The following is an 18,033-nucleotide window of genomic DNA, read 5'->3' as shown; positions in this document are numbered from 1 at the left end:
GGGTTTGTGCCCGGGGTGTGTTGCCGGCACAGCCGCGGCTGGCGGGGCCGGGGGAGGCTCCGGCTCGGGGCCGCCTCTGTCCCGCACGGCGCCTGCGCGGAGCCCCGCGCGTGTCCCCGGCGGGCGGCGCTGAGGGGTGGCGGCCCGGGGACAGCGCCGGCAGCCGCCGCTCGGGCGGGCGGAGCAGAGCAGAGCAGAGCAGAGCAGAGCAGAGCAGAGCAGAGCAGAGCAGAGCCGCGGGGTTCCGGCCGCCGCTCCCCCTGGCCGGGGCGGGACGAGGATCCGCGGGGATGGGGCCGAGCCCGTGAAGCGGCAGCGCGGCCGGGGTTGCCGGGCCGTGCCCGCACAGCAGCGCTCCCCGCGGGCCGCAGGCGGGCCGTGACCGCAGCTCGCCAGCAGCGAGCGGAGTGAGGAGTTCTCGCCACACGTAATTCAGGTAAAACAAGGCGTCACCTCCCGGCGCTTTTATCTTAGGGTCTTAAATGTCGTGTGTGGCCATTCGTGACTTTAAAAGCTCTTCAGAAAATCAGAGCGGAACACTGCTTGCAAACCCTCCAGTAATAATGAACTATCCAGGTCTCTCCTAGACACAAGCAGCAGGTAGAGCACAGACAATGAACAGCGTTGCCAAAAGCGTTTTGCAGTCGGTTAAGCGCGGCCGAGCGGCGTGGCTGAGGCGCAGCGCTGCTCACTCGGGAAAGCAGCGTTCCCACAGGCTGGTGTTGGGAATAGAGACCAGCTGCGACGACACCGGCGCTGCTGTGGTGGATGAAGCTGGCCGTGTTCTGGGAGAAGCACTGCACTGCCAGAAGGAAGTTCATTTACAGTAAGAACAGATTCTCTCATTATTATGCCTTAATAACGATTTTATTGTTATTGTTACTTATAATACCGTCCACATAAAAGTCTTCCCTGCCCCATAAAACTCAGTAAGTGGTGGGTAGGTGTGAAGATGTATCGCTTGGGCCACAACACATACTGCCTGGGATAGTACTAAGGGGGAGGAAAGAAATGACATGCATTTAACAAGTTTCCTCCAAAATTTTCTTTCAAAGAGAGACAGATTGCTTCTCTAGCTTGAATAAAAGATGAAATCATTGCTACTGCTAAAATCACCAAATGTCTTGTCTTTTTAAAGGGAAAATTAATCAAATATACACATTGGTGGTTAAGAACATGAGCTGACAAGTGAGGGGTTGTGAATATTAAGTTACAATGTTTTGGAACAGTGTTGAGATACATTTAAAAAGCATCTGTACCAAAAAAGGGCAAGTTACATCCTTTTCTGGCCTTCCACTGATAATTATGCTCTTTTCAGTGCCCTTGACGCTAAACAAGGCATTTGAGAATGCACTAAGGAAACAGGCAGGATACGACAAGGTTAAGAGGTGCCTGAAAACTATTTTTATGACATTCTGTCTGTTATGAACTACCAATTCACTGCAATTCCTTGGTTCTACTAGAACAGGCGGAATAATTCCGGTGGTGGCACAGCAGCTGCACAGGGAGAACATCGAGCGGGTGGTTGAGGAGGCCCTCCGTGCCAGCGGCGTGTCCGTGGCCGAGCTGGCGGCTGTGGCCACCACGGTGAAACCCGGGCTGGCTCTGAGCCTGGGCGTGGGGCTGCACTACAGCCAGAGCCTGGTCAGCAGGCACCAGAAGCCCTTCATCCCCATCCACCACATGGAGGCTCACGCTCTGACCATCAGGCTCACGCATCACCTGGAATTTCCCTTCTTAGTTCTCCTCATCTCTGGAGGCCACTGTCTCTTGGCGGTAGCACAAGGAGTTTCAGATTTCCTTCTGCTTGGACAGTCCATCGACATTGCACCAGGAGACATGCTGGATAAGGTAATATTTCCTTGCCTTGCTTTTTTTTTACTTGTTCTCCTGTTTTTATTGCATTTGCACAAAATAATGGTAGTAGTACCATCAGCCTGAGGACAGCAATTCAGTGCAATACTAGTTTTATGTAACTTTTTTTTTTCTATTTTGGGCCATAGATTTAAGATACGCAAGACTGTTAAAAATGTACACAAAACATCAATTGTAACATCTGTACATTAATTATATTTTAGCAAACATAACCAAAAGTGGTGTTGGATGTTTCATTGACACTGATTATACAAAGAAGTTGTATTAGTCAGAGAAGATTTATAGAGGTATTTTATAGAGGTATTATTATGCTAGCAGCTTAAAACAATGCATGTTAAAACATTTCTTACTAATTTTAGTTTTTAGAGTTTGAAAATCATGGTTTGGACTTCAGAATCGTAAGTTTTCTGGGTCCCTGAGTACAGTCTGTAAAATTGGTCACTTACGGCTTTGTTCTCAGACACTCTTTTAAACAGTATTTGTGCATCTCATGGAATCAGGGGATTTTCAAAAGTTGAAACCAACTTTGTTCTTGTGTAATACAGTATGGCAGTCCATGTGTTCCTATAGCTTAAAAATGGAGTAATAAATATTTCCTGTAAAATTTGTTGATCCTTACGTTTGCCCAGATTGCTCTAGAATTGTATTTCTAAATACTCCAAGAAAAAAAAAAATACCCTGCTAGGCTGGTGTTATGTCTTACCCTTACCATGCCCTGATTGCAATTTCACATTGGATTGGATTTTTTTGGTGTCACATTTTACTCCATGGACTACAGCACAGTGATGCCATTCCAGGAGGAACTGATTCCAGGTCTGCTGTTTGTCATCTCCTTAGGTGGCACGAAGACTGTCTCTAAGAAAGCACCCAGAGTGCCACAGCATGGCTGGGGGAAAGGCCATAGAGCACTTGGCTCAGACTGGGAACCAGGAGCTGCTCACCTTCCGACTGCCCATGCAGCAGTATCGCAATTGCGACTTCTCCTTCTCCGGACTTCAAAACCTTGTCAGTAATGCCATTGGACAGAAAGAAAAAGAAGAAGGTATTTTTAGGCAGTCAGATACAAACTGAGCTTTTGATGACCTGCACTCAAGAACCCCCTTTGATGATATACTTTTATAGGTATTCAGGAAGGTGAGATCCTGTCCTGTGTTAAGGATGTTGCTGCTGCTGTACAGCATGCAGTGGCTGTTCATATTATCCAGAGGACGTATCGAGCCATGCTCTTCTGCATCAAAAACAGCCTATTACCATCCAAAAATGCCACTTTGGTGGGTATACTTTTTTTTCCTTTTTATCTCTGACTCTATAACATCATTTTAAGATTCAACTGCCTTGTTGTACTTTCTACTTTGACATATGGGGAAGATCTCAGGATGTATCGTATTGTTAAAATACCAACAATATTGAAGTAACAGTCATAAATATTTTGCTGGGTTTTAAGCTAGAGAGAGATTTTCTTATCATCTAATCTAACCTCCCATAACAACTTGACCTCGTGCTCCCCAATACTTGATGGCTGTTCTAGTTACAGTAGAACCACAGACTGGTTTAGCTTGGAAAGGACCTTAAAGATCATCCAGTTCCAACGCTCCTGCCATGGCTAAGGACACCTTCTATTAGACTGACGTGCTTCAGGAATGTCTTTTTGCATAATAAGCTCATTTAGCATATTTTTTTCTGGTATGTTTTAGTCTTCAAACATTTATTGCTGTATTTAGGACTTCAACTGATAACCCTTTTTAAAACACGATGCTAGTTGTGTGTGACCCATCAGTACTTTTGAGTTAATGCCTTTTTTTTCTTTTTGAAATGCTGTCAAGGTCGTATCAGGAGGAGTTGCAAGTAATCAGTATATCCGAAAAGCTCTACAGAATCTGACAGATGCAAATGATTTTGCTTTGCTGTGTCCTCCTCCAAGACTCTGCACCGATAATGGTGTTATGATTGCATGGTAAGAGCTGTTCTCTTTAAACAACATTGCACAGGAGCACATGCAAAGTTGACATAAGAGTCAAGAACCTCTTTTTTGTGGTGACTGAATGATATGCTCGTATGCAGTTGTGACATGTAATTGCTTTGTTGCTCAGGAATGGCATTGAAAGGTTACGTGCAGGACTGGGGGTTCTACAAAGCACAGCCGGGATCCGCTACCAGCCAAGGTCAGTGACATTCCCAGCCTCTTCCCTCACTGCTCACTGTGGGCAGTCCAAGGGGAACAGGTCACAGGAAAAAGAGGCACAAGCTGCTGAGGAGTCTCTCTGCAACACCTACCGATTTTAAATAAGTTACTTTCCAAGGCAGTTTTAAATACATATGATCATGGCTGACAGTTTTGTTCTTTTTGGCTCAAAAACTTAATTTATCATACATCATAAAAGTTCTATGTGTTTTCCAACTATGATTGTGTAGATGTTAGGCTCAAGGCCAAACAGAATGCAGATATTTCAAAAGTACCAACTGGTCTTAAACTTTGGATTTTTTTCAGGTTTTTTTCCCTTTTCAGAAAAGCAGACTTGGACAGTCTCAATACAATAAAAAATATGCTACAATTTTCACATGAAAAATTATAAAATACTCTACTTCAAAAATTATTTACTGTATATATTTCAGTGAAAAAACTTTAAGTTTTACTTGCTTAGACAATACATTATTTAAGATTATCATAGGAGATACCTGTAAATCTCTAGTGTGTTTTGCATACATCAGCAAGACATAAAATGAATTATCAACTAAAATCAGAATCTAAATAAAACAACAGCCCCAGAAGATGGCTTTGAAATCACATCTGCCTTGCTAGAGTCTGGATGGCTACAAATGCAAATATTTCCTCATTGTAAAGATGTTTCCAGGTACAGCTTCAGGCAGGCTATTTTAATAGTAGTGCAGGGAATGTACCAAAACACTTTGACTCTCATGCTAATTGTAGAAAAAGTCTGTGTGATATGGCAATGATAATGTTAATCCTTAACAAATATATAATTTTGTTTTCTAGAGCCCCCCTGGGAATTGATATTTCAAAAAGAGTTGAAGAAGATTCCATCAAGGTGCCAAGATTAAAAAAGATACGATGGTTGGCATCTTAAAAAGTAAATTAATAAAATAAATACAACTATAAATTGTTTCAATGCTGTTACGTTTAGTGACAACACTTGGATTAGAAGTGTTGAAAATCACCTGTCAGAGAAACAAATGCTGTGCTGCTATCACCAAAATGATTTCAGTTACTATTCCAAACTAAGCATTCTCAGTAGTAAAACAAAAAAACTTAAAAGCACAGAATTCATTCATAGTGAGTTCCTCATACATGTACAACTCTAAATATTAATAGTTATGTCCAAGTATGTAAAAAAACCCAGACCAGACATTCTGAGAAAACTAAAAAGATTTACTGACTTTGCTTATAGAATAAGTGCAACATCTCAAGATACAGTTCTATAATTCATCTACTGAGAGTAACTTCAGCCTGCTGCAGGTGTCAGATGCCTTTTCAGTGCTGCTCTCTAGTTTTGCAATCCGAGACCCGAACTGAACCGCCCTTTTTGGCAGAACAGTCGAGGCTGTCAGGCCCAGCTCCGCCCCTGCAAGCCGCAGAATCAGCTTCTCGCCAATTCCTCGAGGGAAAGTCAAATCAGCCTTTTCTGAGACGGGCAGAGAGTTGAGGAATGAAACAACATCTTCATCAAGAAAAGGAAACCTGAAAGAGATTGACATGGGGAAAGACCCTTTAAAATTTCCATAGGAATAGTCTTGGTTTTCCCCTTTAGTCCATACAAAGACCGTGTAAAACTACTTTGTAACTTTGAAACAAAAAGATTTACACAACAAATGCTGGTATCATTCTGAATTTCAGACATTCATAACTAATCATGTGCATGGTTAAGAGCACTGCACATCCACTACTGCCACTGTTCTTGTGCTGAACTGAAAATGTGCAACTAAGAACAGATTTGGAAAAACACTGGCACAAAAATCACATGAAAAAACCTTTCATGCACTTGAGTGGCCTCTGCTCCTGGACAACACCTAAGGATTTTTCAAGTTGATGGAAGTATGGAGGAAGTAGACACAAATAAAATCATTCTTCAACTCTTCAAATTCAACAGCCAGGAAATGTGGTGGATATTGACTATGCCTTTACTGCATGGATAGGAATACACAGCTTCTGTTACACTGTCGTTCTCCAGAGGCACTCCCCAAAGGTCCACACTGGAACACTTCAAAGTTGTGCAAAAGACTGTTTAGCTTAAAATCATAAAACCAGCTTGAATTTGCCTATTTCAACATCTGTTCCTGCTTCTTAAAACTTCTAGATGGAAATCAAGTTGCTAAATTTCCTTAAGTTAACTCTTCCACGATACCACTTTTTTTAAAAAAAACAAGAACTGCACAACACAGTACACATTAACAAAACTGCAGCAGAACTAGAGATAATAAAACACACAGAAGTTTCAATTAAGATTTTTTTAAGGGTTGTTATAAACTGCATCTAACCAGCAAAACCAGTTTTGCTTCATGTTAAAACAGTAATACCTGGCTTCTTTTCCGTGATCACCGATGATCCTGTCATCTCTACCAAGATTTCGAGAAGAAATGCGACTTAACTCCATTTCCAGTTCTTTATTAAGACCCTCCAAACCATCTTTTCTGAAGCAAACACGATGCCGAGAATACCCAGCAAGCTGCTCATCTGCTCCAATTCCTGTAAGCACAACCTGAGCAAACAGAATATAAGAAATCTTAGTATCTATGCAAGTTAGTATGTAGCAGACCTGAAATGTTTAACTGCATCTTAAGGAGAAAAATTTCAATACACATCTTCTAAAGATATTATCTACCAGGATGGGCTGTGCCTTACACATTTACAAAGCCTGAAACAATTCCCAATAAAGTCACAGGTAACTTGAATTCAGTTACCTGAATGTACACCCAGAGTACTATTCATTTACCCGCTACTGGGTTAGTAACAACTGTATTACACAACATAAAAATGGTTTACACTACTCAGTAAGTACAGTAAAATGTTTTATCAAGATAAAAGACTGCATCTGGCCCGTTACTGTGCCTTTAACAGCTGAAATTAAACAGTTCATTCTTTCCTACACAAACCAGCAGGAACAGAGAAGTGAGAAATCAGAATAAAAAATTTATAGATGTTATTTTTTTCCTACTCATATTATTGCATATCCAAGTTCACTGAAAAGCCATACACATTACATGACAAAAGAACTGTGATTTTCAACTCTAGAATTACATGACTATTTTAATAATAGAATATTCTACATTCTGACAGTGCATTTCAGAATCCTTATGAATAGCAAAGATCCCAGCTGATTTCTGAATCAACAAAACTGTTTTGACATTCAGAAGTCAAACATAAGGCAGAAAACAAAACAAAACAGTACCTTTGCAGGACTTTTATATGGTTTCAGTTCTCCTTGGTAACTAATGAAACCCTCTCCTCTGGAAGCAAACCAAATGGCACAGCCAATACTGTCATCCAAGACTGTATCCAGTGGATAGATTAAGTAATTAATACGTTGTGTTCTCATTTTTTTCAATTCCTCTAGTGTAACATTAATTTCCACAAAGTTCCAGGTTCTTGAAGGGTTAATGGCTTCTAATTCCTTCAGTCCTGCCCTACCAGTGATTCTGTCAGGAACATCAAAGCAAGATACAGGAGTACCAGTGTTAGCATCCAGATCATGACAGCTTCCTTGAGGACAAGGCAAGTCAAGCTGTACTTCATGGCTGGTGTGTCTTTTAGTGGTGCCCCTGTGCTTAGCTCGTTCTTTCATCATGAAAGCTACATTGAGAAGATCAATTGGCTCCTCCAAAGGCACGTGTTTATCAGCCAGGGCTGCAAGAACCATAGAATCAATGCCGCCAGAAAAGAGCACTGCAACATGTGCTTTCTTTTTATACATGCTTGGAACTTCTCTTGTTTTCTGATCTGGATCTCTGAAGAGACACAGGACTCGTTTCTTGACTGCTTCACTTAAAACATCAATGAATTGACAGGCTAATTTTTTCTTGTGTTCCTCTTCAAGGAATTCTTGAAGGGTTTCTACAGAAACCACAGAGTTAATGTTACTAAAATTAGAGCCTGGACATGCACCTGAAGCTTTAGAAACTGTTTTATTTAAGGGGGTAACTGGGGCTCTAAGACACAGGTTTGATTCATCCACCAGATTTACATGGTTTGGTAAGTCTTTTAACATTTGGTCTAGAACATTAATACATGTTTCTTCTACTGCTTTCTCTCTGCAGCTGTACTTCCATGGAAACAATGTTAAAGACAAAGATTTAGTTGTTGCACAAGCTTTGAGATCAATTTTGAAAATCCCAGAAGCTGGGACTTCTTGCCATTGGTTTCCTGATTCAGAACAACCACTGACAGATGTGAGACAGAAAGCACCATCAGCCTCATGGCTGAACTGCCAAAGCAAACTGCGACGGCCAAAGTAATCCCTGCCAAACCATAAACTGTGCCTGGCTGCTTCATAGTAAATAAAAGACCAGGGACCCTGAAGTGATGAGAAGAGTGACAAAATGTCCATTTCACTGCTACATAAAGCCAGGTGATGAAATATTACTTCAGTGTCATTCTCTAGATTTCCTACATGCACTCCACCGAAGATTTCTCCATTCCAAAGAAAAACATTGTTATTGGCATCTTCCAGAGGCTGAGGAGTCACCAGTCCCCTCAAGTGAAGTACATGGCCTGAGAACAGACACTCATAAGAGAGATCAGACACAGTTTTTATCAACTGTTGGCTACTGTCTGGTCCTCTTCTTCTCAGATGGCAGAGGATGTCCTCACTGAGGAAATCATGAATCGCACGCTGGCTGCACAGGGTAACAACACAGCAAATACCACACATTGCAACGGGGAATTCACACAAACTACTTCTTGATTTTAGCCTTTTCTGAATTTTCCAGTTCCTGATGCGCCTTCTTTAATTCATCTAATGTATCTGTGCAAGAGAATATTACAGAAATAATCAGTTCCATAAACAGGAAAGCTTATACATTGATAAGTTTAAGAGTATATCTACAGAATCAGTAATTCCAGCCACTTGTTCAATTAAAGTGATAAACATAAAACACTGATTAGGCAAAGTGCTAAGTTTGTGTTCCATCATTACTAACACAAACTATATAACGTTGCTGTAGCATATTCCTCTTTATTTTTACAAAGATGATGATTTTTTTTCCAAAGAAAGCCACAGTGCAATAGGGGAATGGCCAACTCCTGCCCATATAACCAGTATGACTTCAACATTTGTAGTAAGAAAAGGGAACTGACAATTTAAATGGCAGAGCTATTAACCCAAATCAAAGCAGAGAGAAGTAGCAATTGTTCACTCCAGAAAATTAAATTTATACTTCTAAATTTATACTCTTCTAATGCTTGTTCCATCATCACCTCTATTATCCATTCTCCTATTACTTTGTCTTTGACACACTGCTGCAATTTTCTCATTTTAATATACCTTTGAAATCAGCTACAAACACAGCTTTTAAACATTAACTATTTGAGATACTTTTACATTGCAAACTTACTTTTGCACTGAGACAGCATTTCTGTCCGGTCTGCAAGGAAGAATATGTTGCTATTGGGTTGCTGCTTATAAACTTTCTGTAAAACAAAACCCACACTGTATTAAGTCAAAGCAGCAGATTGTGGAACCACACAGCAGCAGAAGCTGGTGTGGGTCCAGAGACACTCCTGGTATAAAAGTGAAGGGGTAAGTTCTGCCCTGCCAACACCACCATTCTAATGCTGTACTATCAAAAGCATTTAATGCTCAACCTAAGACAATTCTGAATTTCTCTTTTCCTCATCCACAAGGGATCACATTCTATTTTAAACAAATGCATACAAAAAGTAAGAATACCTCGTGAATCCTTGCAATCAATCAAATATCTTAATGAAATAACTCAAAACATAAAAAAAGGAAAAAACCCAACACTGCACAAGTATACATAATCAAATAATTAGCAGGACCAATTATCCTGAGCACAGCAGACCACATGTTTATTAAAATCTGTATTACAACAAATTAAAGACAGCACGCTCTGATTTTGTTGCCCCTTGTGTCTCTATGTTTCTTTCTCTGCTAAAATGAAATAGTTAAAAGCAAATTTGTAAAACCTTACCCGGTTCTTCTTCAAATTAGAAAGCTCATCAACTACAACCTTCTGCTCTTTAATCTGAAAGGCAAAAGATGCATCTGAATTTAATGATAAAAACAAGACAACCTATTATAATCCTATTGGTGAGCATGTCTACTGATATTTTAAGACAGCAACATGCATGTATAGCTGCTGTTCTCCAAATTAATCACTGAAGACAAAGTAAGTATAAAAATAAAAGTAAGTATAAAAATTACATACTTAATTTCTCTGGAAACAGGCAATTTTGCATGCATTGGTATTTCTCCTACCCTCAAAAGCCCCTGGGAAGCCAGAGTACCTACAGCTGTTGATAATCAGAAAGCACATTTTTCCCCCTCAGAAGACAATACGTACACAACTAATACAACATCAAATAACTTTAAAAAAATAAGCATAATATCAAGAATACACTTTATAATCACGGGTACACTCCAATTCAGAATGAAATTAATGTAAATGCAAATACTCTAGAACTGTATTAGGAGCAATGGGAGCCTTTCTATTGCTCTGGATTTTTACATTATCTTCCTTAGATTTACCACTCTGTTCTACACTGACAGACGTGGCAGATATTCCTATCTTCTTTTACAGTGGCAGCTGTGAATGCTAAAGAGTAATCAGGACTGTTGCAAAAGCCAAAAACTGAAACAAAATCTGTTCAGAGGGCACAATGGTTTTTGTCAGAAGCAAACAACACGGGTTTCTCTGCTCTTCCTTTGTGTCTCCTGGAACTGGTACAACAGCAGGAAGCTGCCACAGAGTGAGGTCAGCCAAACTGAAATATGGCACACTGAAAGTGTAACTTTTCCAGCAACTACATCAATTTCTTGTACCTACAACACCAACAAGGCAAAGTGGCAGAACCACCCTCTGCTATGGACTAAACCAGCCACTTAGGCACAACGGAAGTGACAACCTGTGGCTCTGTGATGTCCCAGCTTTGCAGCTTCCAGGCAATCAAAAACATCACTGTCTCTATACAACATGGCCACACAGAAGCATTTTTTTCATATAATCACATAATGTTAAGGGGCTGGGAAGGATTTTAAAGACCATCTAGTGCCAACCTGCCCACACATCCCACTAGACCTGGTTGCTCCAGGCCTTATCCAACCTGGCCTTGAACACTTCCAGGGCCGGGGCATCCACAGCTCCTTGGGGCAACCTGTGCCAGTGCCTCACCATTCTCACAGTAAAAAATTTCTGCCTATAATCTAACCCAAACTGCCCTCTTTCAATTTGTACAAATTACTCCCTGTCTTATCACAATAGTTCCTTACAAAGAGGCCCTTCTCTGGCTTCCTTGTGGGCCCCATTGGGATACTGGAAGGTTTTTTGGAGTCAAAGTTCCACAGGGCTTGGCAGATTGCATACTGCACAAAGCTGTGGGCACCAAGGAAAAAGGACAGGATACAAGAGGAGCACCAGCCTCCATGGCTGAAATCCCCTGGGACATTTTAGACAGATAAAGCTGAACTAGGCATTAGAAGGAAGCCATATGAGAAGCATGTGAGGGTACTTGGTTTGTCCAGCCTGGAGGAGACTGAGGGGAGACCTCACAGCAGTCTACAAGTTCCTTACGAGGGGAAGTGGAGGGGCAGACACTGATCTCTTCTCCCTGGTGACAGTGACAGCACCACAGAGAACAGCCTGGAGCTGGGTCAGGGGGTGTTTAGGTTGGAAACCAGGAAAAGGTTCTTCACCCAGAGGGTGGTTGGGCACTGAACTCCCCAGGGAAAGTGGTGACAGCACCAGCCTGACAGAGTTCAAACAGCTTCTGGATAACGCGTTCAGGCACACGGTGTGATTCTTGGGGGGTCCTGTGCAGTGCAGGAGTTAGACTCAGTCATGGGGGGGTCTCTTGAAACTCACGATATTTGTGATTCTGTGAGAAAAACATCACTGCGCCTCACTTTACTTTCAAGCTCAACTTGAAACAGTAAGACCCGAAATACCAATCCGACAAGCGAGCTACTAGCGAGGCAACACGGGCTCGCTAAATGCAGGACGCTCCCGGGGCCCGAGGGGGCAACCCCGGGCACAGGAGCCTCGGTCTCTGACAGCGGCCGCCCTCCTCCTCCTCACGCTGCTCGCACCCGAGGCCACACGCTCCGGGGGCCGCCCGCGCCTCGGCCCGGACCCCGCCTCCGCTCACCCGCCGGCTCAGCTCCTCCTTGTGGCGCAGCTCCGCGCCCTCCCCATCCTCGGAGCGCGACGGGCGGCTCGACATGGCCCCGGCGAGCACCGGGCGCTCCCACCCGGCGGCGGCCGCAGCCCCACACAGCCCCACGTTCAGCCACGGGAGCCAGTCGAGCCGGAGCGCATGCGCGCGGGCGGGGCCGCGCACAGCACCACCAATCAGCAGGCGCGGCCGAGCACGCGCGGGGCCGCGGGGCGGATGGCGCGAATGGTGAGGGGGCTGGCGCCCCCGCGCGGGGGAAGGCGGGAGTGCGGCGGCGGGTCCGGGCGGGGCGGGGCGCGGGGGGCGCGTCCGTGAGGGCGGCGGGACGGGCCCAGGTGGAGATGATGTGTGGAATGGGGCTTGGGAACCGTGCTCCTTGTGGAGTGTGTCGGAACACCCCGAAATGCAAAGGAGCGGCCTGGTGTGGTGTGACCCCGGGCTGCTGTCGGGCAGCGGGCTCTCAAACCCCTTTAGGCCGTTTGCTTAAAGGTATCCCACAATATATATGAATCATACATTAGGATCTTATGTTTCATTATGTTCATTGTTAGGACATGTTTCTACACGAAAGAGAGGGATTTTTAGAGGGGCACGTAAGTGACAGGACAAGTGGAATGGACTCAAACTGGCAGAGGGCAGGTTTGGATTGGATACTTGATGGAAATTGTTTACATGGAGGGTGTGAGACACTCGCACAGGTTGCCCAGAGAGGCTGTGGCAGCTCCATCCTTACCAGTGTCCAGCCTGCACAGGGCTCTGAGACACCTGGTCTAGGCCCTGCCCATGGCAGGGGGTTCAAACGAGATGATCTTTAAGGTCCCTTCCAACCTAAACCATTCTAGGAGTCTATGATTTTATTATTATACAAGATGGATGTTTAAGACCATGCACCTAAGGTTATCTTAACTCGATCTCTGTCTTGTCCATTCTACTATAGATATGTCACAGTGATACATATGTCTACCCGTCTTTATAAATACATCATCGCATTTTTATCCCTTTCCCACTTTTTAACCATAGCATAATTATTCTAAACACTCAAGAGCAATCCAAACTTACAGACTATTACTAATTGCTCCAGTTGTAGGATTTAATGAGATTTCTATCCCACTTGCAGTCCTTGTGGTACTGACTGCAGTGCAAATATGGTTCAAATATTCATGGACCATTTGAAATACTTGCAACTTCAGTAAGAGAGGCAGGAGTGTTGACTTTTTTTGCTTTCATCTCACATAATCATACATATTATATATTCTGATAATACTTAATGTTTCTGATACACTTTGGTTGTATCCATGGGCTTGGTTGGAATGTCTGTGATGATGATCAAAATTTTTGATAGTGGTATAGGAAGAATTAGGATTTTGGCTCCTAGTAGAAGGATGAAGACAATTTGGCTATAAGAATATTTGGCAATACACTAACCTGCAAAAATTGTGCTTATTTGCTTTTAACAGAAAGATAAACTGAGGTTACACTTTCCTGAGAGGTCAGTCTTGCTCTCCCCTCCATCTGTAAGCACAACCTGTGCCTCCAGCCTTTCCTCCCCACAGCTGCCTGTGGGGCTGTGTGGTGGGGCAGGGAAGGGAGCTCATCTGCTTTTCTCTGCAGTGCTGCTGTGATCCTGGCAGGCCCAAAGCAGAGCAGATGAATCTGCTGGGGAGTCATTGCCCAGGGGATGGAGTGGTTCTGGGGCTTGTCCTCTGAATTCCTGAAGAAGAACACGTACCTGGATCACACAGATCCGTTTTGGTGCTCAGAGTGCTTTGTAGTTTGTCACTGTTGTTCTGTGGAGTAATTTGCTTAATCTGAGTAACTCCCAGCCCTCTGCTGCTCAAGTGTTTTATTCGTTGTTCATATGTTACAAAGGTTGGTGATCAAGTAACCCAGTAGTCAAAGTATAATTTCTGTACTGATTATCCTTTTTATGTTCAGTAATAAATGCAGTTAATGTTTACTAATCAAAAATCCGTCGGTCGGTGTTACTGATTGTTTCTGAAGAGTGATGATAATGGTTTTGAGGCATAATAGCAAATGAGGAATGGTTTTAACTTCTGGTCTTACCACGAATCGATGATTCTTCTACTGATATGGAGTGGGCTTTTGATAGGTGCTTTTAAAAATGAATTAATTCCCGGGAGAAGATCACTCCTGAAATTACATTCATACCCACAATAAGAGCAGCTGCGTTTGCAACTCAGCAAAGGAAGAGACTGGCACCTTTTCAGTCCCAGTGCAGAATGGTGTCATCTCCATTCCAGCTCATTTCAGGGCTGCTGCAGGTGTTGGGATGTGCCTGCACTGTTATTCCCGGAGCTGGGGAGGGCACTTAGAGCTCATCTGGCTGACAGCTAAGAGGGCAATGGCATTCAGTGACATATTGTCCTTGTGTCTGTGCACTTGTGCCAGCTCTGGTGCTCTAAACTATTTTTCTTTTTACTAGCATGAAACTGTTTCTGGAGGTTAATAATGCCTGACACAATGTTACTAAAGTACAAAGGACTATTTCAGTCTTTTAAAGCCCTCACCTTTCAGTATCTGGCATCTTTAAAAATATAAAAAATAACACAAATTACTCAACAAGTCATGGAAACAGCTAAAAACCAGAAGTAGTTGCTGATGCCAGAAGGTCTTTGAAATCACTGTGACCTGTTAGCAAATGCATGGACAGAACAGTAACCTTTAAATAACCACATTCCAAAAGGCTGGTGTTAAACCCACGCTGAAGAGGGGAGGCCATCCTTGTGACAACACTGTCAAGTCTTGAGGACCTCTGTCCATGATGTTGGCAGTGCATTTGTGTCGGAGGACTTTACAGCTGTGAGAGGCACAGGGCAGGACTGATAGTGCCCTGGAGGCTTCGCAGCCTCAAAGTTCCCGTGTTTTTTGCTGCGGCTGGAAGTCGGCGTGTCCTCGGGTCTGTATCTCTCAGCTGACGCTCGGTGACATGTTAAGCCACCACAATCGGTTGTGGGTTCAAGTCTGAGTGGTTTATGATGTTCAGCTGTTAGGGACTGTGATCTGAGGAGACTTGTGCTTTAGAAGAACCGGTCACAGAGGTCCTGGAGGGGAAAGCACCAGGATAATTGTAGCTCTAATGTTGGCCACAAGAGAGCAAGCTGAAACTGTGCTGGCTGCTCAGTCAAGGAAAGAGTGGGGCCAGCCATGTAAGACAAGTGGATGAGGTCTCTAAAAGGGGAGAGCACAGTCAGAGGATATCGCATTTATGTAGGGTTTTGTCTGTTTTGGAACATCCTTAGTTCTGATCCTGGGTTATTTTGTATTCAGACCTTGTATCGCCATAATCCACGTAAGTAGATTCTGAGATGTAACATCAATCTTGCTGTAATTTCACAGTTGAACCTATATTTTAATGATTTGCTAATTTATATCAGTCTAAGAAAATCCAAATTGTTGAAATTAGTTGGGTTTGCTTTATGGTAATCCATCTGCTAATTTGTCTGAGACATCAGCATTTGAAGGCAGGTTAATTTTCACAGCCAGGAATCTGCATATATACACTGGATTCTAGGCAAGCTGTGGTTTGTTTCCTTAGGTTAAGTACTTAGATTGTCTCAATTACACAAGAAACCTCGCAAAACCTATAATCATTCTACTTTAAAAGTCACTGCAAGTAAAACAAGAAGTCTGAGCAGTTTTATGGGCTTGAATTACAGTTTTTTCAGCAGTTTACTTCTGATGCACTGTTAAAGTAATCTAGGGACTTGTTTGCACAAAAATTCTGTGTGGTTCACAAGCGTAAAATTATTAATTTTATAATTAAAAGCAGAATTTCATCACTTTCACATGGAGGATTTTAAGTTGTTATTGTTGTCAAAATAGCTGAGAACTATCATCAGTCTCTCATTAGTTTTTACAATCTCATTGCATGCCTCAAAGCTTCTAAAAATGCTGAATCAAACAGCTTATTTGTAAAATACTCCCAGCAGCCTTTCATCTCATGATTTAAGTAAGAGAGGATTTAAAAATGGACTTTTCCAAGTCCACTCTGTTCTTCAATGTAAAACTGAATTCTTGTATTCAACTGTTTGTTGAATACAAGAACTTCCTCCAGGTCTTGCATTGCTGTAGTTGAGAAGAAGGTTTGACCTTTAATTTTCATAATTTTTCCTTCCTTAATGCAGAACAATTTGCTGTGTACTTTGTTAGACTTGAAAAGAGAGTCGAGTTCATGTTAGTGCTAGTTTCACTTAGAAATGCAGAACTAAAAGATTTGGGTTTGTGTGTTGCAGGGCAGCCCCTCACGTGCTCTGAATAACCAACACACAGGTTTACTGCAGGAGCTGCTTTAAATATGGGATCAGAGTTCCAGATACACATTTTGAGCAATGAATGTTCAGGGATCTTAAAAAGATCAATTGCTCTGTCTTACAAAACAAACATTTTGTTTGCAGTATGAAGATGGAGCCTGGATGCTGGAAGCTCTTCTGTTGGTGCCACCAAAGAGCAGCAGTTTGAGAGGCTTAGAACTGCTCAGGAGTGTTGGATAGACAGATGCCTCATGTGGATTATCTCAGATTGGGCATCTTGTATAAAATCAGATTAGTGCTAATACTTCTGCCTAATGGGAAAAGGAAAAGAGAACTGCACCAAAAAGCCTCTGAGTGAAGAGTCAACCTGCTCAGTAAGTCTGATTTTTGGGAGCTGAGTTAGGAAGTCTGGAGAAGACTGGAGAGATAATTATGGGCTTGCTTCTCTTTCCTGTTGGGAGTGCCTCCATGACAGTGAGTACTGTGTTTAATACTATGTAGAACTGATATTTTCTGGAAGATAAGACCCAGAGGTTGGATTGTTTTGGAGGAGTAGGCAGGCCTGAGCAGGAGGGGCTGAAGGTATGGAACTGGCAGCCTGCTTTTCTTCCCATGATATGGGTCCCTGGAATCAGGGACTTGGCTGAGATAGGTTACAGCCCCATAAAACACCTTTCATAGGCACACAAAGACAACTAAGTGAGAGCTTGGGCAGGACAGAACATGTCTGAGCAGGCTGGAGAAAGGAGGAAATCCATAATGCCTTTGCAAGGCTCTCTGAGGCAAGAGTGAAGGCACAGCTGTTTGCTCTAAGATGCCCAGGTGGATTAGGATCTTGCCTAGGCTGCTTTATTAAATGTGTTGCTCTCATGTGTCTTTTGTGCCTTTGTTCTCACTGTCACATACATTTGGACTTGGCTCCTGCTCCTGGGCAAATAGAGGCACTAGAGATTGTTTTTCCAGGTTTGGAGATGGGAGTTATTTGAAAAGAAACACTAAGGTTTTCAGATTCTAATGCACCAGAGACCATGTTATCAAACATCTCGTTTGGCTTCGTTTATCTTTAAACTTCATTCTTTCTGTCTTAGGCTGTGCTGAGGGCTTCCCATTTATGCCATTACCCACTGTCCTTATTCCTCTCCAATTTTCTATTTTTTTTCTCTCTACTCAAAGTTTTAGTAAGAATCAGCCTGCACACATAGAAAAACAACCTGGGACCCAAAGAAGCTGAACCATAGTAGAACCTTCAAGTATAACTTGAGGGTTATACTTGTTCACCATCCTTTTATGGTGAATGTGATACTTAGTGCTTTTTGGGTCCCCAGAACTCAAAATGCCCGACTGAGACTGATGAATACAAACAGCAAATCTAAGCCAAAGCTGTGTGAGTTGGCAGGGTGAGGAGTAGAACTTGGAAGTCCTGGCTTTTATTCACATTCCACCTTCAAGCATTAGTATTTCCATGTTTAAATTACTATTTCCATATTTAAAATTGGGCTATTTTTGCTTTATGAAGTCACAGTC

At 42.7% G+C, this 18,033-nt stretch overlaps 3 protein-coding genes across 4 annotated transcripts in view; 1 reads left to right on the top strand and 2 right to left on the bottom strand.

Annotated features, from left to right (window-relative positions):
• Positions 1–18,033, bottom strand: part of COL3A1 (collagen type III alpha 1 chain) — a 467,081-nt gene that overhangs the window by 139,236 nt on the left and 309,812 nt on the right. The gene's annotated exons all lie outside the window — the stretch shown is intronic.
• On the top strand, positions 334–5,159 carry OSGEPL1 (O-sialoglycoprotein endopeptidase like 1). Its single transcript, XM_083864861.1, has 8 exons — positions 334–436; positions 577–826; positions 1,464–1,851; positions 2,713–2,917; positions 2,998–3,146; positions 3,699–3,829; positions 3,966–4,037; positions 4,871–5,159. The coding sequence occupies exons 2-8, from the start codon at positions 615–617 to the stop codon at positions 4,959–4,961; spliced, it is 1,248 nt and encodes a 415-aa protein (XP_083720987.1). The 5' UTR covers positions 334–436; positions 577–614; the 3' UTR covers positions 4,962–5,159.
• ASDURF (ASNSD1 upstream open reading frame) lies at positions 5,250–12,316 on the bottom strand. 2 transcript variants are annotated; one of them, XM_083864859.1, is made up of 4 exons: positions 9,442–9,517; positions 7,281–8,852; positions 6,409–6,590; positions 5,250–5,572 (listed from the first exon to the last, which is right to left on the bottom strand). In XM_083864859.1, exons 2-4 carry the CDS (start codon positions 8,757–8,759, stop codon positions 5,311–5,313), a joined length of 1,923 nt encoding a protein of 640 aa, XP_083720985.1. In that variant the 5' UTR covers positions 8,760–8,852; positions 9,442–9,517; the 3' UTR covers positions 5,250–5,310. The 2 variants fall into 2 exon arrangements, with proteins under 2 accessions (XP_083720985.1, XP_083720986.1); XM_083864860.1 differs by lacking the exons at positions 5,250–5,572; positions 6,409–6,590 and adding exons at positions 10,039–10,092; positions 12,212–12,316 and having other exon boundaries at positions 8,667–8,852.

This window comes from Zosterops lateralis (genome assembly GCF_965231275.1).
Source record: "Zosterops lateralis genome assembly, chromosome: 7".
In the NCBI taxonomy this organism is placed as follows: domain Eukaryota; kingdom Metazoa; phylum Chordata; class Aves; order Passeriformes; family Zosteropidae; genus Zosterops; species Zosterops lateralis.
This window is presented reverse-complemented; position numbering and strand designations above follow the sequence as displayed.